The sequence below is a fragment of the Mesoplodon bidens genome (assembly GCF_964165515.1).
Source record: "Mesoplodon bidens genome assembly, chromosome: 1".
NCBI lineage: Eukaryota > Metazoa > Chordata > Mammalia > Artiodactyla > Ziphiidae > Mesoplodon > Mesoplodon bidens.
In genome coordinates, this window is record NC_138176.1 from 162,699,055 (window position 1) to 162,712,893 (window position 13,839).

Below are 13,839 nucleotides of genomic sequence, written 5' to 3' on the forward strand. Positions count from 1 at the left end.
GAAGAATTGATCACCATTCTCCGTCTCCCATTGATCAAAGGTTCCCTTCATGGGGAGTTAACCTCCAGGTTCTCCTTGGCTTCATGGTGTCTTAATGCCTCTGCAGTAACAGAAGAGAGGCCCATAGCACCACACGAGGCAAGGCACCATTGGCCGATCAACACGGTGGGAGAGCCGTGCAGATCTGGTTTCAGCGGTGGCAACCAGAGTGAAACAAGTGGCCAAGGTGATCTGAGGAACAGGAAGGGGTGGAGTAGAACATGAGATGCTTGATACAACTATCAAGTAAGGTAACCAGTTCACTGATGGCCACAGAGTACATTCATCCTTTTACTCCCACCACATACAATGCTGCCAGCATTATTATGCTAGTCAGTTTCAGGGTGAGATTTGAATCCAAGTCTTCTTGATCCTAGAGCCTAAAATAATCCCATGATAACATGCCATATACAAATATATATTTTATATATATATATAGAATCTGTAAATGTAAAATATGAGTATGCACAAATAGACACCATCGCTGAAAGTTATTGAGTTACTGGGAGAGTCTTCTTGTTAATATGAAGAACACACTCAGTATAAGTGGACAGTAGAATCAAAATCAAAAGAAGTAGGAAGGCAGAGGTAATCATTTGAGTAACCTGTATAAACAGGACCACAACCTAGAAAGCAAAGGCCTTATCAGATGTCTACGAGCCATTCTTGAATTTATAATTCCCCCTGGGGCTTAAGCATATCTGTAGGAATACATGAAACTACTGCCTCAATACTGCAAAACCAGGGCCAAGATATGATTCCAAGACAGAGGTGGGATGGCAGAAGAAGAGGGAAATACGAAGGCAGGGCAGTATCAGTCATCTCTTCTGAAGCTGGGGCTCAGAAGCCTTAGGTAATTCCAATGATAATATCAATGAGAGTGACAATGAATATCATTTAAAACACAGTATATATGCCTTCCATATAAATCCTTTACAATATTTCTTCTCTAATCTCCATGACTTTATAAACAATGACAAATAGAAAATAACTTACTAGAAATCGTTGCTGATGAGTGTTGGAAAACTTTCAGAAGAAGTGCAGTCATTCAACAAACATTTATTGAATGTCTACCATATGTTAAATTCAGAGTTCGGCACTGGAATTATTTGTATAATTAAAACATGATCCTTGTATTCTAGGAATTCAGTTTAGGGCAGCCATGACAAAAAGGCTTCATCTTCTGAGGTTGTATCTAAATTTTTCAGGAAAGAGTTGCACCAGCTATTAGCAATTTCTGTCCTGGGCACTGGGTCAGGAACCAGCAGCACATACACCATATATTTTCATATTCCTTGAAATATACTAATCTACTTGTCCCTCTGGATGGTGGTGGATCTTCCAGAAGGCCATAAGAAGCTGGGAAGTTCTTGAGTTCAAAAATAGGATGCCCCATGGAGTCCAATTGAGAAGGGGGAAAAATATCATTCAAACAACAGATGGTAGTCTGGTGGGCTGTCCCTCTGTCCACAGGGCTCCTGCAGCAACTCTCCCCCTGAAACAGTGATAATCTCCTCCTAAAAGGAAAAAAAAAGGAAAATTCACTTATAATCAAAGAAAGGAAATAAAGGTCCACCAGAGAGAGATCAGTTCAAGATAGAAAGACTAAGAATATGTATCTGCCTCCTCTGCATTCAAATTTATAGAAATGGCAGGGAAAAATTTGCTTTTAAAAAGAAATAAATCCATAAAAGCATGGGAAAATAAGAAGGAGGACCACCAACAGAGCAAAAATGTTGCAGAATACTTGAAAACCAAAGGCAATACAGGATGAGATTGTCAGAGGAGTGAATGTGGGGCAGGGGCAAGAACAAGTGTCAGTGGGACAGGCTGGGGAACTCCAGGTGGCAGAGGTCTTTGCCTCAGGCAGGTCAGGAAGTGAGGAGAGGCACGCAGTTCCTTGGGAAACCAAAGAGATCCAACTAGTTCAGACATCTCCACGCCCAAAGATGAACTACTCACTGTCAATTCCGTCCCTCATTTCATGAACAGACTGGATTTGGGAAACAGGGACTATATCCATGGATGAATAAACAGGAATTTCAAAGTTCAAAGATCCCCTCAAAGCCCCAAATTTATAAACATTTAAGGAAGATCATAACCATAAAAGAAAGATGCCAAACTCAACAATCGAAATGACTCCCAAGAAAATATCAGGTTTATAAAACAAACAGAGTCTTTAAGAGATGCGTATTAATCTCCTCACTGGAATAAGAAGATAAATCATCCATGAGACAAGAATGGACTATTATAAAATAAAAGAACCAGTTTAAAAACCTGGAAATGAAAGGGATGCCCATTTAAGTTAAAAATTTTTTTTCAGTAGGAGACCTGGAGAGCAGAATGGATGTAACTAAAAAGCAATTTAGTCACCAGAAGAACTGACACATCAATAAGAAAGAGACATCTAAGTAGAAAAATGGATGAAAGACATTAACAGACAATTCGCAGAAGAAATCCAAGTGGCCATTAAACATATGAAAAAATCCTCAGCATCAGTGGTAATCAGAGGAATATAAGCTAAACAACAGTGAGATACACTGCCCATCTTATGGGGAAAAATTAAAATGACTGATAATCCCCAGTATTGGCAGCAGTGTGGGGAAACAGCCTCATATAGTTTTGGAAGAAGCATGAATTGGCGCTACATTTCTGGAGGGCAATCTGGCAGATCTTTTCAAAATAAAATGTGCTTAGTCTTCTATCCAACAATTCCAGTTTGAGGGATCCATCCTAGAGAAAGACTTGCACATGTGCCCAAAGTGATACATGCAGGCAAGTCTCTGCAGCACTGTTTGTGATCACGAAAACCTGGAAGCTACATAAGTGACAAGCAAGAGGAGGATGGAGAACGAAACTGTAAGATACATCCATACCAAGGATGCGGTGCATGCATGGACATGAAAAGATCCCATAGACGTATCTCAATAACAGCCAGCATGTCCTGATAGCTTACAAATGTCAGGTATATTGTTTTAGTGCTTTACATAGTGATATCTTATTGAAACCTCCCAGTGACCCTGAGAGGTGAGTACTATTCTTAAACCTACCTTACTGAGGAGGAAACTAAGGTCCCAAATTTGAATAGTTGCCCAAAGTCACACACAGTAATGAAGTTGGGATTTAAAACTTGGCAGCCTGATTTCAGGGACCATGCTTTCAAAAAATACATTCTATGATATATTAAGCAAATTTTTAAAAATCCAATTGCTAAGCTCTTGGTAAAGGATTATCCAATTTGTGTGAAAAATAATAAAACTATGGACATACATTTTGTTATATATATAACAAAAAAATTCATGTACATAAATTTCTACATTAATGTCCAGGAAATACCTGGATAGGGATACAGCAGACTGGTAATTCAAGATGGAAGATAAAAATGGGGGTTTGAAATGAACAAGACTTTCGCTTTGTACTGTATTTGATTTTTCTTAGAATGTAATCATAAATTAATTGTGTAATTAAAATGTTAATTTATAAAAGCTGACCACCAGATCTACACAGGGGCATAGACAAGATCTCTCTTTAGTGTTAGAAACTCAGTTGCCAGCCTCAGACCCTACATTTGGGAGAGGGTAAAGACCTCCAAAGACATCTGGTCTAGCCTTCCTATGCAGGAACCTGTCCATAGCATCTCTGAGAGACGGACATTCACCCTTCCAGGGACAAGGAGATCATCACTGCTCAAAGCCACTTGTATTGGACAGAGAGAGCACACAACGTGGCTTAGAGGAACAAGCATAAGCTTTAGATGCAGACAGCCTGGGGCTTATCTCGTGGATCTAGCTGGTACCAGCCATGAAAACTTAGACAAGTTACTCAAACTCCCTGACCTTGGTTTCCTGATCTATGAAATGGGACTAACATGCCTCCCTCCCAGAGCCATGGTGAAGATTAAATGAGAACATGGATGAGAGTAACAGGCACAGCGATCGACACTGAGAAGGTACCAATATCCACACACCCCTCCTTCCTCTTTCCTGTAGTTGTTAGAAGGCTCTTCCTGATGCAAGTAGAAATCTGCCTTGATCCTGGGTAGCCTAGTTTTCTGAGCAGTCCTCTCCTCGTAGCATCTAGGTATTTGTAATTGGGTGGTTTTCTATGTGCTTTACTTATAAGTTCAAGTTAAGAGCTGCCCTAGAGCCCTGGGGACATCCATGAAGAAAAAGTAATACAAATCCAAGAGTCTCTATTATAGCAAAAGCCCAGTGAGGCGGTCAAGTAATTCTGTGAACATTTCTATGCCTGCAAAGCTCGGGGAGATGGGGGACCCCTGAGCTGCCACAGCTCTGTCTCCCGGAATCCTGAGCCCCCCCCCCTTCCGGGTCACTGAGCTCCACCTCTGGCTTTCTCCCAGTTACTACTAATGCCAACAGCCACGTTAACACAAAAGTTGTTTCTTTTTATATACATCGTTGGGAAGAAAACATCTTTCACAATGTGAGGTCCATGACAGGGGAACAAATAACAAAAAGAGTTGTGGGAAACAAGAACATGCCTACCACTTCACAGTTAAACAGGGCGCTGTATGTACACCCCCCATTTAACACTCACAGGATCTGAGTTAAGTATTATTTACATCCATTTGCCTGGTTAGCAAACTAAAGCTCAGTGAGACTAAGGAAGCTACCTGAGGTCACACACACACTAAGTGGCAAAGCTATAGTTGGAACAAGAGGCATTGTAACTGAAAAGCTTCTCTAACCACAGCGTTGCCTGCCCAGCTTCAGCTAACTTGACGAAGCTGTTGAAGGCCTGCCTAGAATGTCCTCAAGAGGGACACCCTGGAAAAAGCTGGGGGTGAGACATGGGCTGGGACAGAAGGCAGGTCAACCAGCCCCTAAGTGTGGACAGTAGGCAGCGCTCAGGTACTCAAGGTGAGAAGCGTCTTGGAGACGGGGGTTGGAGGTGCCCACATGAGTAGAGGGTCAGCCAGAGAAGAGCAGTGGCCCCAGAGCCTGGTCTAGACAACCTCTTGTCTCTTCTACCAGCATGGTCTAGATACCTGTGACCCTAAGGACCTTTTGGGGCTGCTTGCTCACTCTCCATCCCCACCTCTTAGAATGCCCACAGCCTGCCTCTCCCTGCCCACCCCCATCAGCACCCCTAAGAGGGATACCTTGTGGAAATCAATGAGATCCGTGAGCGTTGCATGGCGATTGGGGTCCACGCCCAAGAAGCTGTAAAAATCCCCAGAGGCATCCACAAGAAAATGCTTGAACCCTTTCTGCAGGCGGTAGGAGAGGGTGTAACCCCAGATTTTCTCACTGACCCGGACCAGAAATGCACCCTCAGTCATATTCTCAAGGAGATCTTCGGCATCTTCTCGGCTGATAATTCCTGTTTTTTTTTAAAAAAGGAAAAAGAAAAAAAAAGTCAGCAGATTCTGCAACCGCTTCCCCAGCCAGCTACCCTCCCCAGATCATTCCTGCCCCTCAGCCTTGGTCAAAGGTCTAGAGAAGAGAGGGGCCTCAGGAGCTGTCCAGCACTTGACTTATTCTGCTGAGGAGACACCTTGGCCCAGAGCAACTAGCAGTGAGCCTGGGGGCAGAGTTGCTACTTGGACCCCAATTTAGCACGCTTTCCCCCAAATTAAGCCACACTAATTTGGATTAATTGGGTAAAATTGGGTAAGCAAAGAATTAGTAATGAGCTGGAATTATAGCATCTATCCATTACAAATACAAGTCAACAAGAATTGCCCTGTGGAGAGCCTTAAGAGGACTGCTTTAATGACCAGACCAGAATGACTTATGATTACTGCCTCGGTTATCTCTTTGGTACCCATGGGTGAGCACCTGAAAACAGTATTTCCTCTTAAGAAGTAAAAAGACTTCCTCTGTCTACCTGTGGACACCAGGCAAACAGTTTCTTAATAGGGGCATATAGTTAAGCTCCACTTCAGCTCAAAGAACGAAACATTCTCAGGTTCTGCTGTCCTACACAATGCGGTTTCACCACAGTAGGAGAGTCAGGTCTGGCCTTGGAGGTGTTTGTACATCAGGGTCAATCCCCCAAAAGGCTCTTCAGGAGCCATTCTCCTCTAGGGAGTGAACGAGAGGCCATGGGTCTGGTAGGTCAGGCTCTAGAGGGGGCAGCGGTGGGAAAAGGAGGGGGAGTCAGGAGACCTAGATGACCTGCCCACCTCTGCCCTCACCTGTGCATGGGGCCTTCAGCCAAGCCCTCAACTTCCCCAGTGTCCTTTGACGTTTAAGTGACAATCTTAACCTACCTACTTTAAGGGCGCATTACGACTGTCAAGTGAGACCAAGAATTGAAAATAATTTCATAAACAGAAGAGCTATAGAAATGTGGGCTCCAGTTCTCATCTGTTACTTGGGGGAAAGGTAAATTGCAACACAATGTCCTCTTACACACCCACTTGTTTACCATCTACATTCATTCAGGGGATTATTTATTGCCAGTCACATAGCAGAGGGTAGAAAGTAGATGGGCTGCTCATCACCATGACCCTGAAGGCACTGCACGCTGACTTCCCCCCACTGCACCCCTGGTGCCATTGCCATGCTTCACGGTAGGGACACTCCCTTCCCATATCTTTCCTACTTAACAGGAGGTGTGGCAGGACTTCCTTGTGCCCAAAGCAGAGGACACAGAAGCAACCACACTGTCACATGTCCCCCTTTTAAGACAGCCAACACAAATGGGGGCCACCTCTTTCCTCCTTGCCCAGGACTTACCAAGAGGCAATCAAGCCAGCCACCCGCTCCCCAACCAGGCTGTATAAGCAGAAAACCAGGGAGAGAGAAGGAGAGAAGAGGGTGGGAAGCACTCCCACCACAGGGTGCCCGAAGAATCACACATACATACCATGCAGGAGGGAGGATGCTCCTTGGATGGCCTTGGTGGGTTCAGCCAGAGAAGCAGGGACAGCCAAAAGAGGACCAACCGAAAGGGCATGCCCAGGATTTGTCAGAAGACTCAGCACTGTCCCTCACCCACCTCCCTGGCCCAATACCAGAGGACCTAGACCCTAAAGGTGTCTAGGGCAAGGAGGTAAGTAAGGGGAAACAGGGACTGAGCCAAGGGCTGCGAGGAAGGAGAACCAGAAGATGTCACCTGTCCCAACTCCAAGTACCTCAAGCTGAAGCCCAGCCTAGACTTGGGAGTTGGAGAGGAGGGGAGTGTTACAATGGGCGGGAGACTGAACAAACTTAAATATGACTTGACTTTTTAATATGCAAAAGTGACCAGTAACCCCAAAATGACAATGCCATGCATCTCTGCCATCTAAAACCCTTGAAGGGCTTCCCACTGACCTCCGTCTGGCAGAGCCTGGCTCAGGAACAACGGACACCAGGCTCTGAATGCCCGATTTGTCCCAGCTGACCCTGAATCCTCATTGAAGGATTCCTCTTTTCTCCCAGGAATCACAGGCTGCCGGTCACCTACACTCCACCTTTGTGTGGGTTAGAAAAAGATGTCCCTCTGGGTGGTTGAACTAGAAGAAGTTGCCTCTCTGGGCCAAAATGGCTAAGCTCACTTTTCTGTATTTCAATCCGTTCTCCCCCAAACTAGCCCCCTTGGCTTCCCTTTATTCAGTGTCCAAGTTGCTTAACCTCGTCAGGAAATCATTTTTATCCCAGGAGGCCGCTAGAACGTCCCACCTTTGGACTTTTATAATCTTCTGTCCAAACTCTACGGTATATTAGCAAGTGGCTGGGAATAGCTCAAGGACAGAGCCTGTGATGGCCGTGGCAGTGCTCTGCTCAGCCTCCCTCACAGAGAGACCCTGCTTCAAGGAGCAGCAGTGCTGGTGAGCTGACAGCCTCCAGCTGCTGGTCCTTCAGGATCCATCGTGCACAGGGGGTACTGTGTGCCTGACTCGGACAAGGGGTACTATGACGGAGCCCAGGGGGTACCAGAGCTGCCATGCCTACCCAACGTGGGACTCCTCTAGCAAGCAGTCTTTCCTCCAGAGCTTCCCGTCAGCCTGACCAAGATGTTCTCTGAGCTGCACTCCCGTATCAGGCTCTTCCTCCCAATAAGCTGTCCTTCCTTCCCTCTGCTCCTTCACAGGTGTCAGACCTGTACCATGTTCAGAAGACTCTCCCCATCTGTCCTGCTCTGTCTCCCCTTTACCCTTCACAGACATTTCCTCCAGTAAAGCTCTTGGACTTCTGTTTCTGGAAGACCTGAACAGACACAGAAATCTTATCTTTGTATTCCAAGTGCCTGGAATGTTGGGGGCTTGTTTGGAGCAGCGATCATGCACATGGACTAAAATCACAGCTCAAGGACTTGATCAATAGGTGGCCTTGGGCAGGTCACTTAAGCCCCTCTGAAACCCAGTTCAGTGACCTCATCTATTAGGTGGTGCTGATTATAACACCTACATCATACGGTTGTTTGAGAGTTCATTACGTAAAGGCATGAGTGTGCCTATCACACATGTGAATGTGCCTGAGAACATAATGACTACCCGATACAATGTAACTCATTTGCACTGGATACACTGAATACACTACACACATGCTAGTGTTGGGTGTTACCTTGAGCTGGTAGCAGCAATGGTCACAGTACTGCCAAGCTGTGCTGCCCACACCCCGCACACACAGTCCTCTCAGACAGAGGCTGCTGAAGTTGACTTCCTCTGAAGGGGACCACTTGGGTCCCTGGGCCCCAGCCTGGGATATTCCTGGGAGACTCTCCAGGTATCTCAAATAGTAAGCATCTGCGAACCCTGCCTCCTCTTTGATACCTACCTGGGAATCAAAATTGTAATTTGGCCCAAGACCAAAGGTGATACAGCCTCATAGTTCAGGATGGCCAAGAATTTCACAGAAAACCTGACTCTTAAGAGAATTAATTGGTGGCTGAGGGCCGTGTAGGGTGATGGTGAGCGAGGCCGTTACGTTTTCCTGCCCCGTTCACTCTGCTCTCCATCGCTCTCTCTCTTCTGGATCACCTCGAAGCCAAGTGTACTAGGAATTAGCATTAATCATATCCCATCCCATCCCACCTCCCCTCTGAAATACTCTACAACCTCCTGGCCAAGGAAAGAGGGGAGGGCCTCACCTCACCACTTCTGGCTGGGGAGTGAGCGCACCACTGGGATCATGGAAACTTTCTAACTCTGCTAATGACTAGGGTCTTCTGCTGAGGGAGATGGCCTTACCAGACGATGTTCCAGGGTAAGTTGCTCTGGAATGATTATTGGAGTATGCAGCTACACGTTCTTTCTGAGCCAATTCTCACCCCCCGACAACAGGAAATGTAGTTTTTCCAGAAACACTTTCTTTCCTTCCTTCCTTTTTTCCTTTTTCCTTCCTCCCTTCAATAAATATTCATCAAGAACTCTCTAGGAACCAGGTCCCATGCTGGGCACCTGGGAGTCAGTATTAAATGAGAAACAATTCCTGCCTTCCGGCATCTCTGATTCTGGACTGAAATCAAGATTAGCAGAATTTTTTTAAGGGCGGGTGGGGGAGGGGTGGTGCTCGCTGTAACCAGTGGCGATAAAGGCTATAGGGTGGGGGCTCAGGGAGGCGACGCACCCAGCCCTGGAGCCCAGGGGTGGAAGCGCCAGTTAGACTGAAAACAGAGAGGTTAAAACAGAGAGGCAAGGAAAGGAGGGCAGTTTGCAAAAGGAATGAGCACACGATTCTTTGTGGCTGGAGGGAGGGCTAAAGTAGGAGCTGGGGGCAATTCTCTGGCAGTCCAGTGGTTAGGTCTCTGCACTTTCACTGCTGAGGGCACCGGTTCAATCCCTGGTTGGGGAACTAAGATCCCGCAAGCTGCGCAGCGCAGCCAAAAATTAATTAATTAATTAATTATTTTAAAAAGTAGGACCTGGGCAGTGGCATGATGTATAGAGGCTGGCAAGGGTCAGGCCCCAAGGTACTCTCCATATCATTAAAAAGGATTATGGACTTAATTCTGAGGGCAATGGGGAACTACTGATCTTTCCTAAACAGAAGAATGTGAGAATGTTCAAGGGTGGAAAATGGATTGAAAGGTATGGATTGGAGTCATACAAGCCAGGGATTTCAACTCACTGAGGGCTTTTTCACCTAAGTGTTGCTTCACAGCTCCATTTCCACAGTTGGGACATTGGTATCCAGCCCCCAAGCCACTAGTCTACCAGAAGCGGTTTCTGTTTTGAAGCAGAAAGGCAAAAGGATACACCAAGGGTCACATGAGAAGCCTTCTATCAAAGCCAGCACTGGGCAGTATCTGGGGACTCAGTGGCCCTCATCTCATTTAGCCTTCCTAACAACGCTACCATCGTCTGTTCATAGCTGAGGACACTGAAGGTCAGCAAGAGAAGTGACTTACCCAAGGTCACAGAGCTATTAAGTGGTGGAGCCAGAATTTGAACTCAAGTCCTCGGACTCCAAGTCCAGTGCTCTTTGCTCTACACCAAGTTATCTCATGCAGAGGACAGCAAGTGCTGTGAAAGACACAAGAAGGAGGAAATTAATGAGGCCTGTAGAAGTCAGGGCAGGATTTATAGAGGCAATGAAGGGGGATGGGAAGTGCACCTTGAAGGCTGGGTAGATGCTAGGTGAGCAGAAAGGAGTGACGATGAGGTGAAAGGAGAGAAGAAGGGGTAAGTGAGTGAAGCGTCACAGTGAAGACCAAGAATGACACAACCATGGGACATTTATATAAATGTGACATAAGTTTAATCTACGTCTCAGGAGGTTAAGAGACATGGAGGATGAAATGAAAGGTCTAACACATGTATAAGCTGAATCCCAAAAAAGAGAGAGGAGAATGAAGAGGAGGGAATATTTCAAGAGTGAATGCTGAGAATTAGTCAAAGACACATAACAGTGAAATGGCACAAAGTTACTCAATGTCTCATTTTGTCAACCAGAGAGAAAAGGCAGATTACCTGCAAAGAATAAAAAATTAAACTGATGATTGACTTCTCAGTTGCAACAATAGAAGCCAGAGGACAATGAGATAATATTTTCAGAGTGCAGAGAAAAAAATAATGGTGTTTAATGAAACTCTTTCAAGGTGAAGGGAAAAATAAAGACGCCTTCAGAAAAAAAAATTTGAGATTTGACTACTAAGAAAATTCTAGATATACTTCAATTAGAAGAAATATAATCCTAGACAGAGAATCTGAGATGCTAGAAGGAATGATGAGCATGGCTACTGTAGGTCAATTTAAAAATATATGTTGACTTACATTAAAATTGTAAGTTCAACATTAGTGTATCTATAATTATAATTGGTAAAGTCAAGATTATACATGGTGTGAACAGAATGCTGTATAGAAACTATATGTAAATTATTTGTCAGCATTTCATGCAAGTGTGATTATTTTCTAAGGCCCTTCTAGCTCTGGTTTTATGAAATATGTGAATGTAGTATTTTCATCAATAAAGTTTAATATGCTAAGCATTAGTTTAAAATTTGAATGAGAACAATGTTAGGTAGATATGAAGTTATTTACCACATGTTGTAATGATCATTTTTGAATTTATTTTAATATGCAGTATTTGAAAAATGTCAATACATAAAGAAAAGGAAATGAGCACAATTAAGTCAATATATTTTAAAGCAATTTTTATAATTTAGCAGACATTGCATCTTAATATAAGTAACTATTAAAATCATGTCCTTGTGAAAAAAATTAAAATAAAAACATATATAGACTTACAAAACAATAATAATAATGGGTAATTGAGGGTTTGAATAAGATAGAACTATAATACTGGACAACATCTTATCAGTTGAGAGAAGGGTGCTTGGAGTTTAAAAAATCTGTTTGTTTAGGAAGAGGGTAAAGATATATATTAACTTTATAATATATTAAGTATGCACATTAAATCATCTGAATTAACCACTAAAAGATAGGCATTGTTGTTCTGTTGTTCTCCAAACAACAGAAGTGGGAAAATGCAATGAGAAAAAAAAATTTTTTTTCAATGAAGTGTGAAACAAGCTAATCACTGAAAAATAAATACACTATAGCTCCATTTATATTAAATTGAAAAACTCACAAAGCTAAACACTCTAGTGTTTGGAGATCAATATATAAACAATACATGAAGCAAAGAAATGATGGACAAAATACTGAGGATAGGGATCGTATCTGGTGGAAGGAAGAGGGCTGCCCTGGTGAGAAGCACACAGGGGCTTCCAAGGATTGGTGATGTTTCCGCTAATTAAGTTTTCATTCTGCCCTGCTTTTCACCAGGGTCAGCGGCAGAAGCAAACAGAGGTGTAACCTGGAAACTGAGGCAGAATCCCAGCATACAGATGGAGGCCCTTGATGGGGACTAAGGGGAACAGGGCACTGGACCTGAGTGGGCCCACAGGTCCCTGATGTGTCCAAGGCTTCTCGGGATGTCAGAGGCAATCCGACTAACTGCAGCGCCCTCTGTGGGGACACTGCCCAAAAAGACAGGGCCAAGGTCAGGGGACAGAGGCCCTTCAGGGCAGCAGCCCCCTTCCCCACGGTTGCATCAGGCGAGGGTGAAAAGGTGGGGCAGGCAGAAGGGAACGTGTAGGCTGGCACAGCAGAGAAGCCCAGGCTCCCATCACCCCCACATTAACATCACAGGCAGGAGTTTGCAGCCAGCACACCTGTGAAGTGGAGCCAGCTGCTCCTGACTCCTGTCTGTTACTGCACCTCGAGCACAATTCCCGAGCATTCTTCCTGCCACCTCGCCTAATCATCTCCCTGGATTCCACGCAGATGTTCTCAAACACCAACTACTTCACGTTCGCTATCAAAATATTCAATATTTGCTCCATCGGTGCTAACCAGTGGCAGCCCCAGGAAAGGAAAGGCACTTACTTGCAAAAGACACTCTGCTCTAATGGACCCATAAATCCACATGTTAGCAAATCCTAAAGCAGACCCGGGATTCAGTTCCCAACCCCTCCGCCACCTCCGTACCTCCGTCCCTGAAATCGTTAGCTTGGAATTGAACCTCAGTGACCAAATGAGCTCCTTTTATTTCTGTTAGAGCTTCTCCCTGAAAAGAAAGGCAGGCAGGCCAGATAGGACGTTTTACTTTTTATGGGTCTCAATTTATCTGACATGCGTATTTCTTAAAGCTTTCACCAAAGCTACACCTCACCGGCCAACAACTCCTCCATTACCTTTCTCATTCATTTTTGTGAATTTCCTTCCCCTTTCTTATTGCTGTACTTCCCAGATGGTATCATTAAGGGGGCTGGAATTATAAATTGCTTCATTCTCAACAGTTTCTCAGAGCATCCTAAAGCCACAGAGATTGTGATGAATGAGTTCAAATGCCTTCATTTTTTGTAACTCCAAATGAAATTTAGCCACAGTTATCTGCTGAGACGAGTGTTTCTCTGGACAAGCATCTTGGTTCCAGATATATTATGCACAAAAGGCACCATTCCACGCCCATGACCGCCTGCTCCAAGCTGACATGCCAGGTTCAAATCACTGATGCCTCTGTTCATAACATGGCTGCAACCACCCAGCCAAACGACTTCTGAAACTGGCTACACAAGGATCCTGTGTAGCACTAACCTCAACTGGAAGCATAAATTCATTATTTGATTCATGCCAGTCTCACTTCCTGTGAGTTCCACTAGGCCAGTTATTTTCCTCAATATGGTGGACATCAATTGGTCTTGCCCACTCAGGACCATTTGCCCTTCTTCTGGCAAGGGAATGGTGAGCTTCCTTTGGAAGGACACACCATCCCACTCGGTCTATACAGTTGCAATGGGATGGACTCTTCCCTGCTCTGGGGATAGTCATGTGACTCAAGCCTAGCCAATCAGAGAGCTCATCCCTCTGGCCATGGTGATTGGTTCAGGAGTGGGCACGTG

General features: G+C 44.7%; 1 protein-coding gene across 2 annotated transcripts in view; it reads right to left on the reverse strand.

Annotated features, from left to right (window-relative positions):
- Window positions 1-423: 423 nt before the first annotated feature.
- Window positions 424-13,839, reverse strand: part of SH2D4B (SH2 domain containing 4B) — a 75,946-nt gene continuing 62,530 nt past the window's right edge. Inside the window, exons 7-8 of one of the 2 annotated variants that reach the window (XM_081246812.1) lie at window positions 5,162-5,382; window positions 424-1,556 (exon numbers count right to left, since the gene is read on the reverse strand). In XM_081246812.1, the coding sequence (XP_081102938.1) occupies window positions 1,464-1,556; window positions 5,162-5,382 (314 nt within the window). In that variant the 3' untranslated portion in view covers window positions 424-1,463. The remainder of the gene's footprint in view (window positions 1,557-5,161; window positions 5,383-13,839) is intronic. The other variant, XM_081246813.1, reaches the window with a different exon arrangement.